This window comes from Mastomys coucha, unplaced genomic scaffold, assembly GCF_008632895.1.
Source record: "Mastomys coucha isolate ucsf_1 unplaced genomic scaffold, UCSF_Mcou_1 pScaffold21, whole genome shotgun sequence".
Taxonomy (NCBI): Eukaryota; Metazoa; Chordata; class Mammalia; order Rodentia; family Muridae; genus Mastomys; species Mastomys coucha.
The window spans coordinates 54,890,191-54,906,235 of NW_022196904.1; the positions used below are offsets into that span (position 1 = coordinate 54,890,191).

At 46.5% G+C, this 16,045-nt stretch overlaps 1 protein-coding gene across 4 annotated transcripts in view; it reads right to left on the bottom strand.

The window, feature by feature from the left end:
* Window positions 1-16,045, bottom strand: part of Fam189a1 (family with sequence similarity 189 member A1) — a 421,960-nt gene that overhangs the window by 6,972 nt on the left and 398,943 nt on the right. For all 4 annotated transcript variants that reach the window (XM_031386885.1, XM_031386887.1, XM_031386886.1 and 1 more), the window contains 3 exons: window positions 14,463-14,623; window positions 13,541-13,676; window positions 5,072-5,147 (listed from right to left, as the gene is read on the bottom strand). In XM_031386885.1, coding sequence (XP_031242745.1) covers window positions 5,072-5,147; window positions 13,541-13,676; window positions 14,463-14,623 — 373 coding nt within the window. The remainder of the gene's footprint in view (window positions 1-5,071; window positions 5,148-13,540; window positions 13,677-14,462; window positions 14,624-16,045) is intronic.

Consider the following 16,045-nt stretch of genomic DNA (forward strand, 5'->3'; position numbering starts at 1 on the left):
CTGTATCTTTGCCTGCTTTGGGGATCCTTTCGCTCCTACTGAGTTGCCTTGGTCAGCCCTGATGTCTAGTCTTATTGTCTGTTGTTCAGCTGATGTCCCTAGGAGACCTGCTCTTCTCTGGGAGAAGACAACGGGTATGGGGTGGAGTTGGGGGTAGGGGTTGTAGATCTGTGGGAGAGAGGAGATTCAGGGTCTGGGAGAAGAGGGGGGATGTGTTGTATGAGAAGAATAAATAAAAATTGTTATGCAGTTTGTATGCTTGCATAATAAATGTGGTGCCAGTGGAAGCAAAACAGAGACTGAGATTCCTGCCGTGAGTAGGAGGGTCTTGGCCCTACACATTTTCTCATGACTTGATTTAATAAATGCTTTTTCTTATGAATCTAGTCCCCAAATATCTTCTAAAAAAGAAAAAACACTTCAAATGAAAGAAAGGAATCAAATCCAGATACACACATGGGCAACAGACCTGTAAGAAGTTGCTCAAAGCCAAGGCTGGAGAGTGGTTATTCTCTTGGAAGGACAAGAGAACTCATCGGGAGTGAAGGTATTCTGGCTCTCGCTAGTTGGTGTAACTTTTCTATAATGCAATTTGACTGCTCTATTAACACTTAAAATACATGCTCCCTTGGACATAGCAGTTGCTTCCAGGAACTTATTACTGGACATAATTTGACAAGTGCTCAGAGATGAAAAGAGTGTATAAAAAAAGAAGTATTAATTTATCATGTCAGAAAACTTCAAAGGCAGAAAGTGCATTTACTAACCCCAACCAACCTCAGCTAGTTATTCCCTAGGGGACTACACAGTGGTATACCAAAATCATCTTGGATAAGCCAAGCTGTATGGTGCAGGCCTGTGATCCCTGCTGCAGAAGAGGCTTGAGGCGGGAAGGCTTCATGATCAAGGCCTATCTGGACAACAGTATTTTCCTAGCTCATCCTAGGCAACTTAGTGAAAACCTGCCTTAAAATAAGAAGTAACAAGAATACTGAGGGTGTAGATCATTTTAGAGTGCTTGCCTAGAAGGTGCAAGGCCCTGCATCAAATATGAGTACTGCTCCCAAATGTGTGTGTGTATGTGTGTATGTGTATATGTATGTTTGTAAGTATGTATGTATATGTGTGTATGTGAATATATTCACCTTTTAGGAAAAGATTTAAGTGTGTATGTGTTGGGGGGGCACTATGCATTAGAATACAAGCACCTAGAGCCCAGAGGCATCAGATCCCCAGGAGCTGGAGTGGCAGTTATACCAGATATGGGTGCTGAGAACTGAGTACGGGTCCTCTGAAAGAGCAGTATGTGCCCTTAACTGATGAGCCACCTCTCTAGCCCAACAGCAGGAAGCATATTTTAGATAGTTTTGATTTATACCTCTAACTCTTCTCAATTCAATTCTTCTTACTCTCAGTGCTAACACAATCAAGTCAGAGACAGGCAAGTGTGACTTTGCTCTGAGCATATATAAATGCTGGAAACACAAAATTACAGTAGATACTGAGAAAGCTCCCAGCCCAACACTGGTGACTGTTTTTCCCTGCTGTTGCCAGGGTAACAAAGCATGCCTGTTTTTATGACAGTTATGGTCCTAATGGACTTCCAATTTTTCATCCAAAAACCCACTCATATTTTCTTAATTAATGTAGAATAATGTATCTAGCGCATGCCACCTGTTTCCTATGACTCTCATTAAAAGGACTCCACTGTTCCCCCAGGTTTTCACAATTAGCAAGAATGAAAACACCTTCATTTTTATAGAGTTATTTTACTTATGTTAGACCCCAGGGTGCTTCTAGAAGTGTGGATTGCTTCATCTAACAATGTCAACATGGATTCTAGATAAAGAGCCCTCAAAATGGCAGGCCGCTTTATAAGATGCCAGCGAAGAATCCAGGTTGTGGCTTCCCTGAGGTCTTGCCAATGTCCAATCCTCATCGCCGTGACATTATTCATAATAGTTTAAAACCAACTAGAATCTATGAAGAACTGTGAAACTAAACATCAAGTCCTACATGGTAACAAGTGACAAGGTCAACATACAAGTGAATCACATTCTATCACATCGTCCATCACACTCAATAACAATGACCAGGGGGACCTGGAAATCCCAAATGCAATACTGCCCCTCAGCGAAGAGAATAAAGTCCTGAGGCGTGCAGCTGACTTTCTGTGTGCATGAGTTCTACATCCATCCATTCAGCCAAGAGTGGTTTGGAAACTTTTGTGTCTCTGCTAACCAGGTAATACTTTGTTTTATTGCCTCCAAACCACACTGGAGAACCATTTACAAAACATTGGTAAGTGCTCTAGAGATAACTTAAAGAACATCAGAGGACATGCATATGTTACGTGTAAGTATTTTGTCATCTTATGCAAGGGACTAAAATCCCTGTATCTTTGGGTTTTGATATATGAAAAGTGTCCTGAAACTTGTCCCCCAGAGATGTCCAGGGACAACTGTGTACCTAACAAACTATGAACAGTAAGTATCTAGAGGCTAAACATTATCAAGAGTAGTTAAAAGAAACCAAAATAGTCCCAGGATTGGGACAGAATTCATGGATTGGAATGCTCGGTGTAAGGCAGAATCTCTCCAGATTGTTTTATGGGTTTAGTTTGGTTCTTATAGAATCCATTTTGAAGGTGGAGATGACTCACTGGGAATGCATATGGGAAATCCCAGGCCGCAGGACTGAACCATCTTGCATTAAAGAATAACGTGGGAGACGATATCCTTCCAGATTTTACAGCCCACTCAAGGGCTGTTGTCATGAACAGTATGGCATGGTGACAGAATAGAGAACCCAGAGACAGATCTATATAATTATATCCAACTAAACTGGTTATTTTTTTTCTTTCCAATATGGGAGTTGAACCCATGGCTTCACATATGACAGGCAAGTTCTCTACTCCTGAGATACACCCTCATAAAGTACAAGAGGAAAAATGAGCTGGAGCAACTGGGCATACATTAAAAAAAAAAAAAAAAAAAACAATAAAAAAAGAGACTCTGACCCAACCTCATTGGGGTACAGCAATCACCTGAGCAATAGCATCTTTCACCCGTTACGTCTGCTGGCCTTTTGGTCTCCAAGGTATTGATTAGTACAATCCAAAGCCTCTAGTACTTGGTATCACCACCAGATGACCGGGTGCTAGAAGTATCCCTTGGTCTTTTGGTCACCTCCAGAGCTCACTGACTGGGTCCTGAGCAAGGTGTACTCAGATCCCTCTGCCCAACTCTACCTACCCTTATGTAAAATCCAGAAAAGGAGTCTACTCTTTCAATCATATTTTCCCAAGAACTTGTAATGTGTGTAGGCATCTCATGGTTGGGAGCTGTGGAGCCCAACTCTAGAATACAGGAAACTGGTATGGTATCACCTTCTAACCACATTTAACCAAACTCCAGGGAAGCTTTTGATGGCTCCTTGGAGTTAACAGAGGAGAGATGCTGCAGCATTTTCTCTGTCCAATCACATTAGGGCAGTGACGGGCCTGTGCTTGGACAGGAATAGAGAGGTGGAGCTAGAGTTGGAGGAGGAGAAAGGTCAGGAGCAGGAGGAGAGAGTTGGATCATCATGGAGTCAGACAATGAGGACGAGTCAGATGCTGCATGGTTATAACCAGGCTAAGGTTTTTACAAGGTTAAATTAATTGGGTCAGAATATTGTCTTTATTATTTGGTTCTGAAATTATTGTATTGGCATCTAGTAAATTGTGACCTTATTATTATATAAACCTGATTGGATATTAAAGCCTTAAGAATAACTTAAGAGTCATGCTTTACCTTCCGGGTACTAGGCCCTAGCTAGATGAATGATTGTGGAGGTGTAAAGCATTGCATGTAAGTGAGATGTTGCATAGCTGGGAGAGAATAACAAGAACCCACGGGAACTTAGTGTTGAGGCCAGATGTTACCGACACAAGAACGTGGCATGGCAGGAAAGGGAGTTTGCAGGGTGGATTCATTATTTATTAATTCCCTGCAACAGAGAGACATGGTTACTTCTGAATTCCTGAATGCAGAAACTTGGGATTCCTTACAACCCAGGGGTCCTTCCTAGAGGTTGGCTTCTTTCCGTTTCTCTTTAGATGTTAACTCTGTGTTAGAGGCAAGGACTAAATGTGGTTAGTCCTGAGATGGCATAAATTATTTGACTTTGCTCTCCAAATAGGCTGTCCCTATGAGTGTACAGAGTCCCCAATAAAGGGATCTCTGAATCCCTGTCCTCCCCTCCCCTCTGATGCCGAGGGGCATCTGCTTTTCTACTTCCTCCTGCATCCCAGCTAAGTGCTATGGAGATCCCAATGTGTTTAGGAATCTGTCCTTTCATGTTTGCCCTTCAGAACTGTCAAGTTCATGACTTTCAGTTTATCCTCTGGCCAGCTTTGTCCTTGGAAGCCCCTTAGTCTAGCTTGCTTCCTCTTGAGGAAAGAGCTCAGTCACAGTAGCCTCATCAAGTCGTGGCCTCTGTAAGTGGGAAACAGATGTAGCAAACCTCCTGAGTATCACAGCTCAGCCTCATCTGCCTTCAACATGCTTAGAACATACACAGCAGCCTACGGTTGAGCACAGTCATCGAATGCGAAGTCTCTTTCCTAGGAGTGTGCTGATAAGTCATGCAATTTGTGAAAATATAAGGTCTTAGCATTAGAAGTAGCTTCTACTGAACAGCATGTTACTTTTCTACCACCATAAAGTCAAAAGAAGCCCGAGTCAAACCATCAGCAGTCAGTGACTGCCTAGAAATTCCTTTTTGTTCCTGAAAGGGTGGACCTCAAGCTGAGTAGTACTTTTTCTTCAACTCTACATCCTAAAATGAAGGATAAAGGACACAGAGGGAAGAGGCGACAAAATGCAGCCAAGAGGGAGGATGAGCTCTCCCAGGAACACAACTTACGATACAAGTTAGGGAAGAATGCTGTAGCTAAGACACCATGTTACAGAGTCAGAGCCGAGAGGTGGGAGTAGGAAGATGCAGGAGGCAGGGGCAGGAATCAGGAGAAAATACAGATCTTGGAAAACACACAAGCAGTGCTTCAAACTGAGAGAGGTATGATTACCTGGTGTGCTGAAGTCCGCAGCAGTGTTTGGGTCCCCAGAACTGGAGTCAACCACCTGGTGATCAACACTTGCAACCTACAGTAAGAAACACAGAGCGTTACCCTTTCTCATGAGAACACCCAGGTAGCCACCAGCAACACAGCCAGTCCTTCAGGCCCCCAGAGTTCTTTGATTTAATCAGCAAAGATTCCAAATGATCAGGGTGAAACTTCCCAGAGAGTTCCAAAGGGTGAAACAGAGGTCTCCATGCACCATGTACTATGCTGAGATCATACGGACACATCTGGTTAGGTGTAAAGTACAGGAAAGGACACATGTAGATTCTGTGCAGACAGCAATCCATTTTACATAAGGGACCTGGGCATATATGGATTTTCATATCTGGGAGATGGGGGCGGGGATCCTGGAAAAAAATCTCTGAGGAAAAACAGGTTTTTTGTACAGGTTTGTTTTAAGGCTCATCTGGAGAAGATTAGAGACATATATACATATATTTCTTTCTTCTCACATAAACTTATGGGGTGGGGTGTGAGAATTGAGAGAGTACAGGTCATCATTGCTATGATCAAAGCCCTATCCCTGGTCTTCTGCACTCTGAGCACCTGCCAGGGCCCTGGCTACTCTGAGCCTACTCACCTTCCACCAGGGCACTATATGGAACCAAGAAAAGTGTGCTAGATAATTTTTTTTGTCAACCCGACAGAGGCTAGAGTCATCCGAGAGTAGAGAACCCATATTGAGAAAATACCTCCATAAGATTTGTCTGTAGGCAAGACTAGAGAGCATTTTTTAAAATTGGTGGTTGATGGGGGAGGGCTTAGCCCACTGAGAGTCTGGCCACCCCTGGGATGGCCCTGGGTTCTATACAAAAGCAGTCTGGGCAAGCAATGGGGAGCAAGCCAGTAAGCCGCACCCCTCCATGGCTGCTGCATCAGCTCTGGCCTCCAGGTTTCTTCCCTGCTTGAGTTCCTGTCCTGACATCTTTTGATGAAGAACAGTGATGTATAAGTTTAATCCAAACAAATCCATTCCTCCCGAACTTGCTTTTGGCCATAGTGTTTCATCACAGCAATAGAAACTGTCACTATGACAAAAGGTCACAAAGGAGTCTTCATTGTCATGGTGGGACTTAGGACAGCTAGTCCTCCCTTCCAACTACCTTCTTTCATTCTCTCTCCTTGTGGCTCCAGAAAGAATAAAACCATGGGACAAATGGCCATGAGACCTGACTTACTTCATAAGAGCATGGCCAGGGCATGGGATGAGCACTGGCTGAATGATCACATCCCAAGTCTGGTAGTTGGAATATGCCCTGCCTATAGGAAGTGACGCTATTAGGAGGCGTGGCCTTGTTAGAGTGGGCGTGACCTTGTTGGAGGAAGTCCATCACTCTGTGGGTGGGCTTTGGGGTCCTATGCTCCAATGTGGAAAAGAGACCCTCCTCCTAGCTGCCTGCAGATCAAGATGTAGAGCTCTCAGCTCCATCAGCACCATGTCTGCCTGGATACTACCATACTTCTTGCCATGATGATAATGCCCTGAACCTCTGGAACTGTAAGCCAGCCCCAATGAAATGGTTGCTTTCATAAGAGCTATTTGGTCACGGTGTTTCTTCACAGTGACAGAAACACTAAGACATCAAATAGACCTGCAGCCTCTCCTTGACTTGCTTCTGCCTTTTCTTCCTTTTGTTCCCTTGGAGATGGGATGAGCAAGAAGCTCCTAGGCTACTCTCCTGCCTGAGCTTTTGGGTCAAAGTCCAGGTGCACACAGGGTAGGGTGCCAGTCCACATCATGACAGTGATAATCACATTAAGATCCACCCTAACTTGGTGGAGTGTGGACTTGGAGAGCTCTCTTCAAGTTGAGGCCATGGAGACTCTTCTTGGAGTGACTCTGACCTGGGGAGACCCCCCTCCCAGGAAACAGCTGAGCCCCCTAGCTTCCTGCCTCTTTTTACCCTGCCTGTATCGCATGCTGTAGTTTCTAGCCAATAGGCCTAACTCTTCCAACTGTGCTGCAGGCATCTGACGCAGGCCCTGGGCTTGAAACATAATGTGTCCCATCCATACTCCCCCTTTACCAGCCTAGGAAACAATATCTGACTTCTTGTGTTATTTCGGAATTGCTTTGGGGACACACTGGCGAGTAATGAGCTCTAGAGGAGACTGGGGAAGGTGAGGCAAGCCCCTGCGGCTTGGTCCGATTCCAGCTCAGGTAATTACATTCCTGCCTCCTGTGTCGCCCGCCACTTCAATCAGAGAGCTGATATTCCTCATCTCTGCTCTGCACACTGTGCTGGGGTGAGGGCAGGTGGCTCCAGCTGTGGCACCAACACAAAGGGTGTGAGCTGCTGCTCCCTGTTCTGGTGGCGGGGAAGTGGGGTGCTGAGGAGAGCTGGAAATCAAGCTAAGACCAGGGGGGAAAGCAGCCTCTGCTGCCTTTCATCCCACTGATATGATTTGCAGCAAATGATGTGAATGCTATTCTTCTTCCTGAGCCCTCTAGTCCTGCTGGGGAGGGAAATGAGGGAGGGAGAATTCACACCACCATCAGCATCTACACACACCTTTTCCCCTTCTGTATTCATGATGTGCCCATAACCAATTCTGAAAATGTCTGCGAAGAATCTTCTACTAAATAACAAAAAAGAAACTGCCTAGAGGGCTATTTTATTCCAAAACTCTCTTCCCATATCAAATCCTTACTCTCTTCTCTCTCTCTCTCTCTCTCTCTCTCTCTCTCTCTCTCTCTCTCTCTCTCTCTCTCTCTCTCTCATGCACACACACACACACACAAATACACACACAAGGGAGGGGAGAGAGGGAGGGAGGGAAAGGGAAACATAGAAACCTGATGCCTGAAAAAGAAAGCTTTGGCAATAAAGAAATACAAATAAAACAAGAAAAATAAAATCCACAGAGGGACAAGGTCAAGAGGAAATTGGATTTGCTTCATATTCTGCAGGGTATCACTCACTTCCCTCTGGCTCCCGTATAAAGCACCAGGAAATGTGGTTTGGAAAAGAGATAGCTCCTGGGAATGCGTCTATCACGTCTGAGTAGAGTGTTAGGAGTTTAATTTGAATCTGATGGCAGAGGCTACCTCACTGCACAAAGTGGTGGGGGAAAATGGCCATTTGGTACAGAAGCACAGCAGAGGCAGTAAAGAGGGTGGGGAGGGAGGACATCTGTGGAGAGGGGGAGATTTATGATATGAAATCTAAGTTGACATTTGAGTTCAACAATAAAAGCTCATGAATAGCTGGGCAGTAGTGGCACATGCCTTTACTCCGGGCACTTGGGAGGCAGAGACAGGCGGATTTCTGAGTTCGAAGCCAACCTGGTCTACAGAGTGAATTCCAGGACAGCCACGACCACACAGAGAAACCCTGTCTCAGAAAAGCAAACAAACAAAAACAAACAAACAAACAACAAAACCCCAAAAACATGAACAGGGATCCTGGCTGGAAGAGGGATGTGAAGATTGTGAGAGACAAACTTGGTACATAACTTTTCCAGGGCTGCCCAAGGCATGTTGGACTGTAGTCATTTTAGTGCACAGAAATACTTGGTCTCCAGTTGTTTGGGGGAACTTTAAGGGCCTTTTAAGGCCTTGCTGAAGGAAGTATGTCACTGGGGGTAGGCTTTGGAGAGGAAACACCATGTTACTTCTAGCTCCCTCTGACTAGCTCTGTCTCTGTCTCCATCTCTGTCTCTGTCTTGCTCTGATTTCTGCTTGCAGCTCAAGATGTGAGCTGTGAACTTGCACCTTCGGCTGCCCTGCCAGCTCCCTCCCTGCCAGTGGAGCTCATGCCTCTGGAACTGAATGCTACAAAAGCCTTCCGTCTTCCATCTGGCCTGGTCATGATGTATTGTCAAAGCAGCAGAGAAGCAAACTAAGGAAGGGACGAAACATGGGACCTGTTAGTTCTGAGATGCCGCTTGGGCCAGTCATTAAAACTGAAAGGCCAGTTGGAATTTAGGCAGATCAGCTCTGTGGTAAGCTCTGCATGGGGACTCTGCTCTATTTCTGTGATGTGTTTCTCATGCCTGACTAAGATCAACCATCGAGTACCAGATTTATGAAAAGTTACTGTTTGGGAGCAATGGTCAGGTGTCATGGAGAATGAAAGCTTTATATATTCAAGGTTATCTCTGAAACACTTGCTTGCCAGTTTTAAAACACTGACATCATTTCCTTTGAACATATAATTTATAAGAGCCAGAGCTGGCAATATGATGTCTGCCCATCTCCTTTCTCATAATTTCTAGTATCACAATAAGCTTCCTTTCCTAGCCATTCTGCTACCTGGTCTGAATTCCTCAAGTACTTCCTGGTCAGGTCAACCTAGATACTGAATTTGTCAAGCGCACTTCCATAGTTGCATATGCAGGGTCAGACAACCTATCCTGAAGCAATTTTGCTGACCTCAGATACGTGGAACTTTACAGCACACTTTGCCTACCCTCTACTCTGCTTCTGTATGGTGTGCTCTCCACTGGAGTGACCTTCCTTGTCTCCCACATGCCTCAGCCCTACCCAGACGGGCAGGTGCAGTTCCCCGCTAAAGTCCCAGAGAAGGCAAACCGTCCCTGTCTCGCTATCACATGGATTGTTAATCCCACAAGGAAGTAGATTCATGGTTTTATATCCTGTAGCTATGAAGCACAGCTGCAAGTGGTACCTGGTGTGTGAGTTTATGTCTAGTCTGCATTTCTAGTGGGACAATCTCAGTAGCTTTGCTGCCATGGCTGGTGGTTCACCTCTGGGACCTCCTGAGGAGCACAACCTGGAGCCCTGGGGAAGACTGGCCTTATAACTAAGCCAGAAGGGAGCATATGCTGTTCAAGGAAGGGACAAGGTCTGAATGAGCACCCTCAGTTAAAAGACTAAAAATATCCTCTCAGGTGCACACTGGGCATCTCAAATATTCTACAGGCTGAAAAGGAAAGCTCCTTTGAGACCAGGTATTCAGAGCCAGCCTGGACAACATAGAACGCGACCTTGCATCAGAAAAGAAAAGAAAAAAAATCTTCCCAGTGCTGCCATCTCCTACGCACCCCCTCCCCCTTAGTCCTGTGTGTTGCGGTAACTTTACTCGTATCCATCTGTCTAGTTTGCCTTGTCCTAACCAGTGCTGCTAGGCAATTTATACACCCTTTGTCTTGCAAGGGCAAGCAATTAACCTGACCCCCCCCCCAACCCAGAGAAAACTCTCATGCTGTGAAGCGGGGAAGCTCCTTGAAGTCTGGTCAAGGAAGATGGACCACCCTAGAGGAGGGGGCAGGTGGCTGCTGCGGCCTTCCCTCTGTGGACGGTAATGGGTTTCACTCATTTCTGGACTCCCAGAGATGACTATAGAATTGGAAAGTGCTCCGAGACCTGAGCATCAAAGAAAACTGACCAGGGGGCTGCAGGCCCATAATCACCAGATGTGCCCCTGCTACACAGGTGGTCTGGAAAGGGAGCCACAGGATTTGCTACACCCTTACCTGGCCTGCTCCATAGCAGACTGAGTTTGTGTCAGTACCTGCAGGTGCCAGGTTTCTGAGCTAACATAAGCTAACATGACACGGCTTTGACCTTCAGCCCTTCTTACCCAAGTTCTCTGAGAGAAGAGACACATGGAAGAGAGAATTTTTCAGTGGCTTAACCGTGTCATATTGATCTCAGAGCCATATATTAACCTGGAGTATATTGTGTTCTTCAGGCAAAGAGAAAATTGGTGATAAAACATGAAACAATCCCCTTCTAGTGTGTAGTGGAGGTGGGGGGAGCACTAAATGTCCCACTCAAAGTCTGAAGTTATTGCCTACATCTGCACTCAGGGGTCTTAAAAGTCTTGCTGGGAAGCAAAGGCTCTGACAGAGCAGAACCCAGCCCTGGCAGTGTCCACAGGGAAGGGTCCATGGAGTCATGATCCATCCACATAGTCCTTTCTTATGAAAACCCAAGTACCACCTCACAAAGGGAAACCAAAAAGTACCTCCTTACCAGGAAGCTGGAATTCACTAGAAGGCTCGCTGAGGAGTGGGAGAGGGCAGAGGCTCCTGCCCGAGGTAGCACTGAAATCACTCACATACGACTGCAGACATGGCTTCTAGGTCCCCACTTCCCGGGATGGAACAGTCTAGTTGTGTCTTGACTTCCTAGGGCCTGTCATCCATGAAGGACCTTGCTCTGGTCCCTTTGTACCTTCCTCTGGGTCCTGCCATGTGGGTTTGGTGATGCTGCCCCCTTCTGGGCCCTGCACCACATTTTCCTCTAAGGTCCATCCTATTCTCATCCCTTCACCACATGCCTTCCCACAAGGATCTACTCCAGTTCTCAAAGTCCCAATAACAGCAGGAGCTGGGACCTGTTAGGAATGTTCCATTCCCCATGAGCTTGATACTAATGTGATTTTGTTTTCCCTCGTCATTTTTCAGATGAGGAAACCAAAGCTCTACAGACATATTCCAAGTGCCTGATGATGGCTGAAAGTGTGAATTAGTGGAAGTCCCTGGTATACACAGCTCAAAGAAAGTCCAAGATGCCTGGCAATAGAGGCGCATTTCTGGCCTAGGGCTGACTGGCCTCTGACTTTCCTCACTCAACCTTCTTCCCTAACAAATCTTTGACTCAGAAGTCCTGGGAATGGACCCAGCATTGGGATTCAGTTGCCAAGGCTTTGAGGGACTGCGATGCTCACTGGCATCGACAATCCATGGCATACTTCCTCACATCACCAAATCTGAGCTTTCAAATCTGCCCTGGGTGCCCAGATACAAGCTAGGAGCTTCTCAAGAGCTAAATCCTGTCATCACAACTAAGGTCTTCACTGGCATATTTTATCATAAATGAAAAGATAAACCTCATTGCTAAGTCAGAGGTTCTACCCAGCATAGAAAGTCTAGGAAAATGGCTGTCCAAGCTGAGAGACTGCAGGGTCTCCCTTTCCCTAATCACTAAACTACTTTGTCTCTCAGAGAAGTTCCTACACCATGACTTTTACCATGCACACCAAAAGAGGCCATGATCCTGGGTTGCTGTCTGCAACCACTGAGCCACTCAGTGCATTTCAGGGCTGGAGTGGACACAAAGCTGTCACGCAGGATCCTCTGGCTGTGTCAGGCAGGTGGGATTCACCAGGCTGGACCAGGCCTAAGGGAGAATCCCTGTGGTGAGCCTTTTTTCTGTGATGCTAACAGCCTGAACACACTGCCTATGCTTCCCACCGTTCACAGAGTGCATGCACCATGCTGCCTTTCCCTGTCCCCTGACTCAGCCCGCAGAAAGTGATGCACCCTTGTGGCGGTGGTTATCTTCGAAGCTTAGGAGGTTGCACCTGTACAGTGGACAGGCGGCACTCCATCCACAGAGCTTCTTCATGGAATCCATTTCCTGTCAGTGGCTGAATGAGTAATGCCAACTCTCCTTTACCCCTGCAGGTTGTTGGGATGTCCAAGGTACAGGATGAGAGCTTGAGGTGATGTCAGAAGGCTGAGCCTTGTGCTAGGGCAATCGTGCAGGGCTTAGCAGGGGCCCAGGGAGCAGAGTTTGGACATACTCGGAATGCCATGTAGATCTTCCATGTTGTGGTGGTATCCAAACTCTGTGGCTTATGCTTGGGGCCAGCTTTTAGCACATACTGCCTGTGCTACCTGACTGTGTGTGCCTACCTCTGCCCCATTCCCTACAACTTCCACTTAAGATCTCCCTGGCTCTGCCCCATGACCTCACCTCTCTGTCACACTCAATAAAGACAACAATAATGGCCAAGATAAAAAGGCTTGAACCCAGAGACATCTTCTGAATGCAATATTATCATGTTCCCATCAGCACCGTTCCATTCCCCATGCGCTTGATGCTAATGTGATTCTGTTTTCCCTCGTCATTTTTCAGATGAGGAAACCAAAGCTCTACAGACATATTCCAAGTGCCTGGTGATGGCTGAAACTATGAAGCAGTGGGAGTCCCCAGTATGCATAGCTCAGACAAAGTCCCAGATATCAGGCAATAGAGGCATATTCATGGCCTAGGGCTGACCGGCCTCTTATAGATCCATTAGACCATGTCTGCAACAATGGCCAAGGCAGGCCTTGGTCCACTAAATCCTCCGTCCACAAGCCCAGCTCTTTCTGCTCTGGCCATGGGTTAGAAGCTGTCCCAGTTCCTTCTATGACCTTTCTAGACACACTGGGCAGCATGCAAGGCAGACAGATCTGAGTTGGGCTGTGTGTCCTGTTGCAGGGATAAAGCTGCATATTCAAAGTGCAAGTTTACATATTGATTCTAGACTGGAGCTAGAATCAGCATCCTAAAGTCTATGCAAGGGACACCTATGCTGCTCGAAGAGGCTTCAGCATAGGGCAGCCACTAGTGACTCTGTCACAGTCAATGATGTCTGAGAGAGGAGCCTTCAGAGGACAGGCCAAGGAGCAGAGCATGCAGAGGAACTGGCCTTGGTAAGGCCTGGGCCTCACCTGGCTGGCAGGCGTCTGACCCACCACAGCTTCATATGGTGGGGGCAGCTCAGCAGGGTACAGCATGCCAGGGCTGTTGATGGCAACATCATACAGAGTGCTGAATGGTGAGGAAGAGAAGTCCAGGTGGAGACCCCTAGAAAACAGAACAGTCCATGACGTGGTCATCCCCTGAGGACAGAGCACAGTGTCTGACATGACGTGGTCATCCCCTGAGGATGGAGCCGTGTCTGACATTTCTTTCCAAGTGTTGACTATGATCAACTTGTCATGTTGAGAAATAAAAGCCTGAATGCTTGGGCAGGTTTTACTGTTGTCTTTCTTCTAGAAAGGTGTCCAGATTTTATTAAACACTTCAGCTCTGCCATTTACAATTAAAATAATGGTAAAGCTGATGAAATTTCTAATTAATGTTCCACGCTCTGTGATAACTGTCAGTCAGGAGCAGCTTTGCACATGTAAGAATACTTAAGAGCTCATTGTTGGCCTGTGATAGCATTTAGGTGACACCACAAAGGCACACAACAGAAATCTTCCTGCCAGACCATGTGATGCTCACCTGTAATTCTAATACTTGGGACACTGAGACAGGAGCATTGTAAATATGAGGTCATTTGGGGGCCACATAGAGATATCAAAGCCACCCTGGGGGGCTGTATAGTGAGGCTCTATCTCTAATAACAACAAAATAAAACCATCATCTCACCACTGAAACCCCAATGAACAAAAAAAAGAAAAGAAAAGGAAAGAAAAGAGATATTCTTTTTGCTATATTTCTAGGTCACAGCTCCTTCCTTCATTTCCTGTCCTTATGAGGCACACGTTTCTGTACTGGCTCTTACTCTATTCCCTGCCGAAGATGCTTCCTGTCTTCCTCCTTCTTATGCATCATGGGACTCAGGACACTGAATGGAAGACTGACCTGTGGGCCTCCGCTGTGGGTGTACAGGTGTACTCTGGAGGGTAGTAGGGCGGAGGCGGGAGAGGGGCAATAAACTCATCAAAGTCCAGAGTCTGGTGCAGGATGGTGCCGTGGGGAGTCACACAGGCAGCATTGGCAGAGTGAGACCTCTGTGGGAAGAACTGAAAAGCACAGAAAAGCAGCGTTATCCCAGATCTTGTATGGCTGGCGGCTAGTGGAGCTAATTGCACACACTTCACTTTTCACGGTGAAATGCCTAGTTTAACCTGCCAAGCCATGACCACTAAACACATACTTTACAAAGGACAGCTCTGAGAGGACCACCTTGGAAGCCGTCCTCTGTTCTGCTTCCCACATTGCTAAGCAGGATGCCTTTGATTTTTTTCCCCCCTTGGTGAGGTTAAAAACTTCTTCCTGGGAAGTCTTTAATATAGTTCGCACTGGGAAACCTCACTCCCGTGACTTGAATGCTTAAACACTGCAGCTAAAGGATGCTTGCCCCATGGCTTCAAAACAGCACTTTATGCGAAAAGGCTAGACTCTGAGCATGCTCACTCAGCAAGTTCCTATCATGTGCCGATCACTTGGCACATGCCCCATACACAAGTCCCGTTCTGAGCCCTGCAAAGTACTTCAGGCTGGCATGTGTTACACCCTTCCCTATAGCTCAGTGGCCCCTCTGGACACCAGTATCTAGGGGATCCACACACTTTGTAGGACATTGCTCTAAAGGTGAAGAATGTTACCCATGAGCTCCAGAATATTCTGTGGGGCAATCATGTACACTGGATGCCACTTTTAAAAATATCAAGGGAAACACACTTTAATAAAACATGTGCTGTCTGCCTGGATCTCTGAATCAGAAGTACTAATACTTGTTTCTCTTTCCAGCCTTGGGTCACTCCTGCCAGAGACTGCCTGTTCTGTGGAACTGCCCTGAGACACTGTTTCATCTATAGGTGTGAAATGAGCCACTCTGCATGGGCTCTGGGCCTTCCCAGAGCATGTCAGTGAAGTAAGAGGAAAGAAACAAAGAGTCACTTTTACACAGCTAAGCACAACAGCTTCAGTAGCAAATACACTCCTCCAATCAGTGTGGCAACAGGGGCTCTGCGTTCATGAAGCAGATGATCTCTAACTGGACCATCAGAGACTAGGAGGTAGCAAAGGCTGGGGCTACAGGAGAGCATCCAGGCTCAAAAACAGGTGAGCAGTGAACGATCTGTTTCAGGAGAGCAAAACAGTAAGGATCTACTCAATTACAATTCTGGGGTTATGCAGTGCAGGAGGCAGTGACAATGTTAGGGGCTGTGTGGAAGGAAGTACCATGTGGTACAGGGATGGGGTGGGCTGCTGCAGACACAGGAGCAGGCAGCTTGAGAATTTCTGTTAACAGGAGTGAGTCCAGGGTTCAGAATTTGATCAAGTGTAGTGAAATCGGTGTGCTATGGGCTGATGGCTGCATCTGAATGAGGGACTCATCAGATTAGAAATGGCCCCCACCTGCCTTCCCAACACAGAGCACATTCCCTGCCCTTTCAGCTACTCTGGCTCATTGCTGCTTCTTTAATTGTTGGAAACTG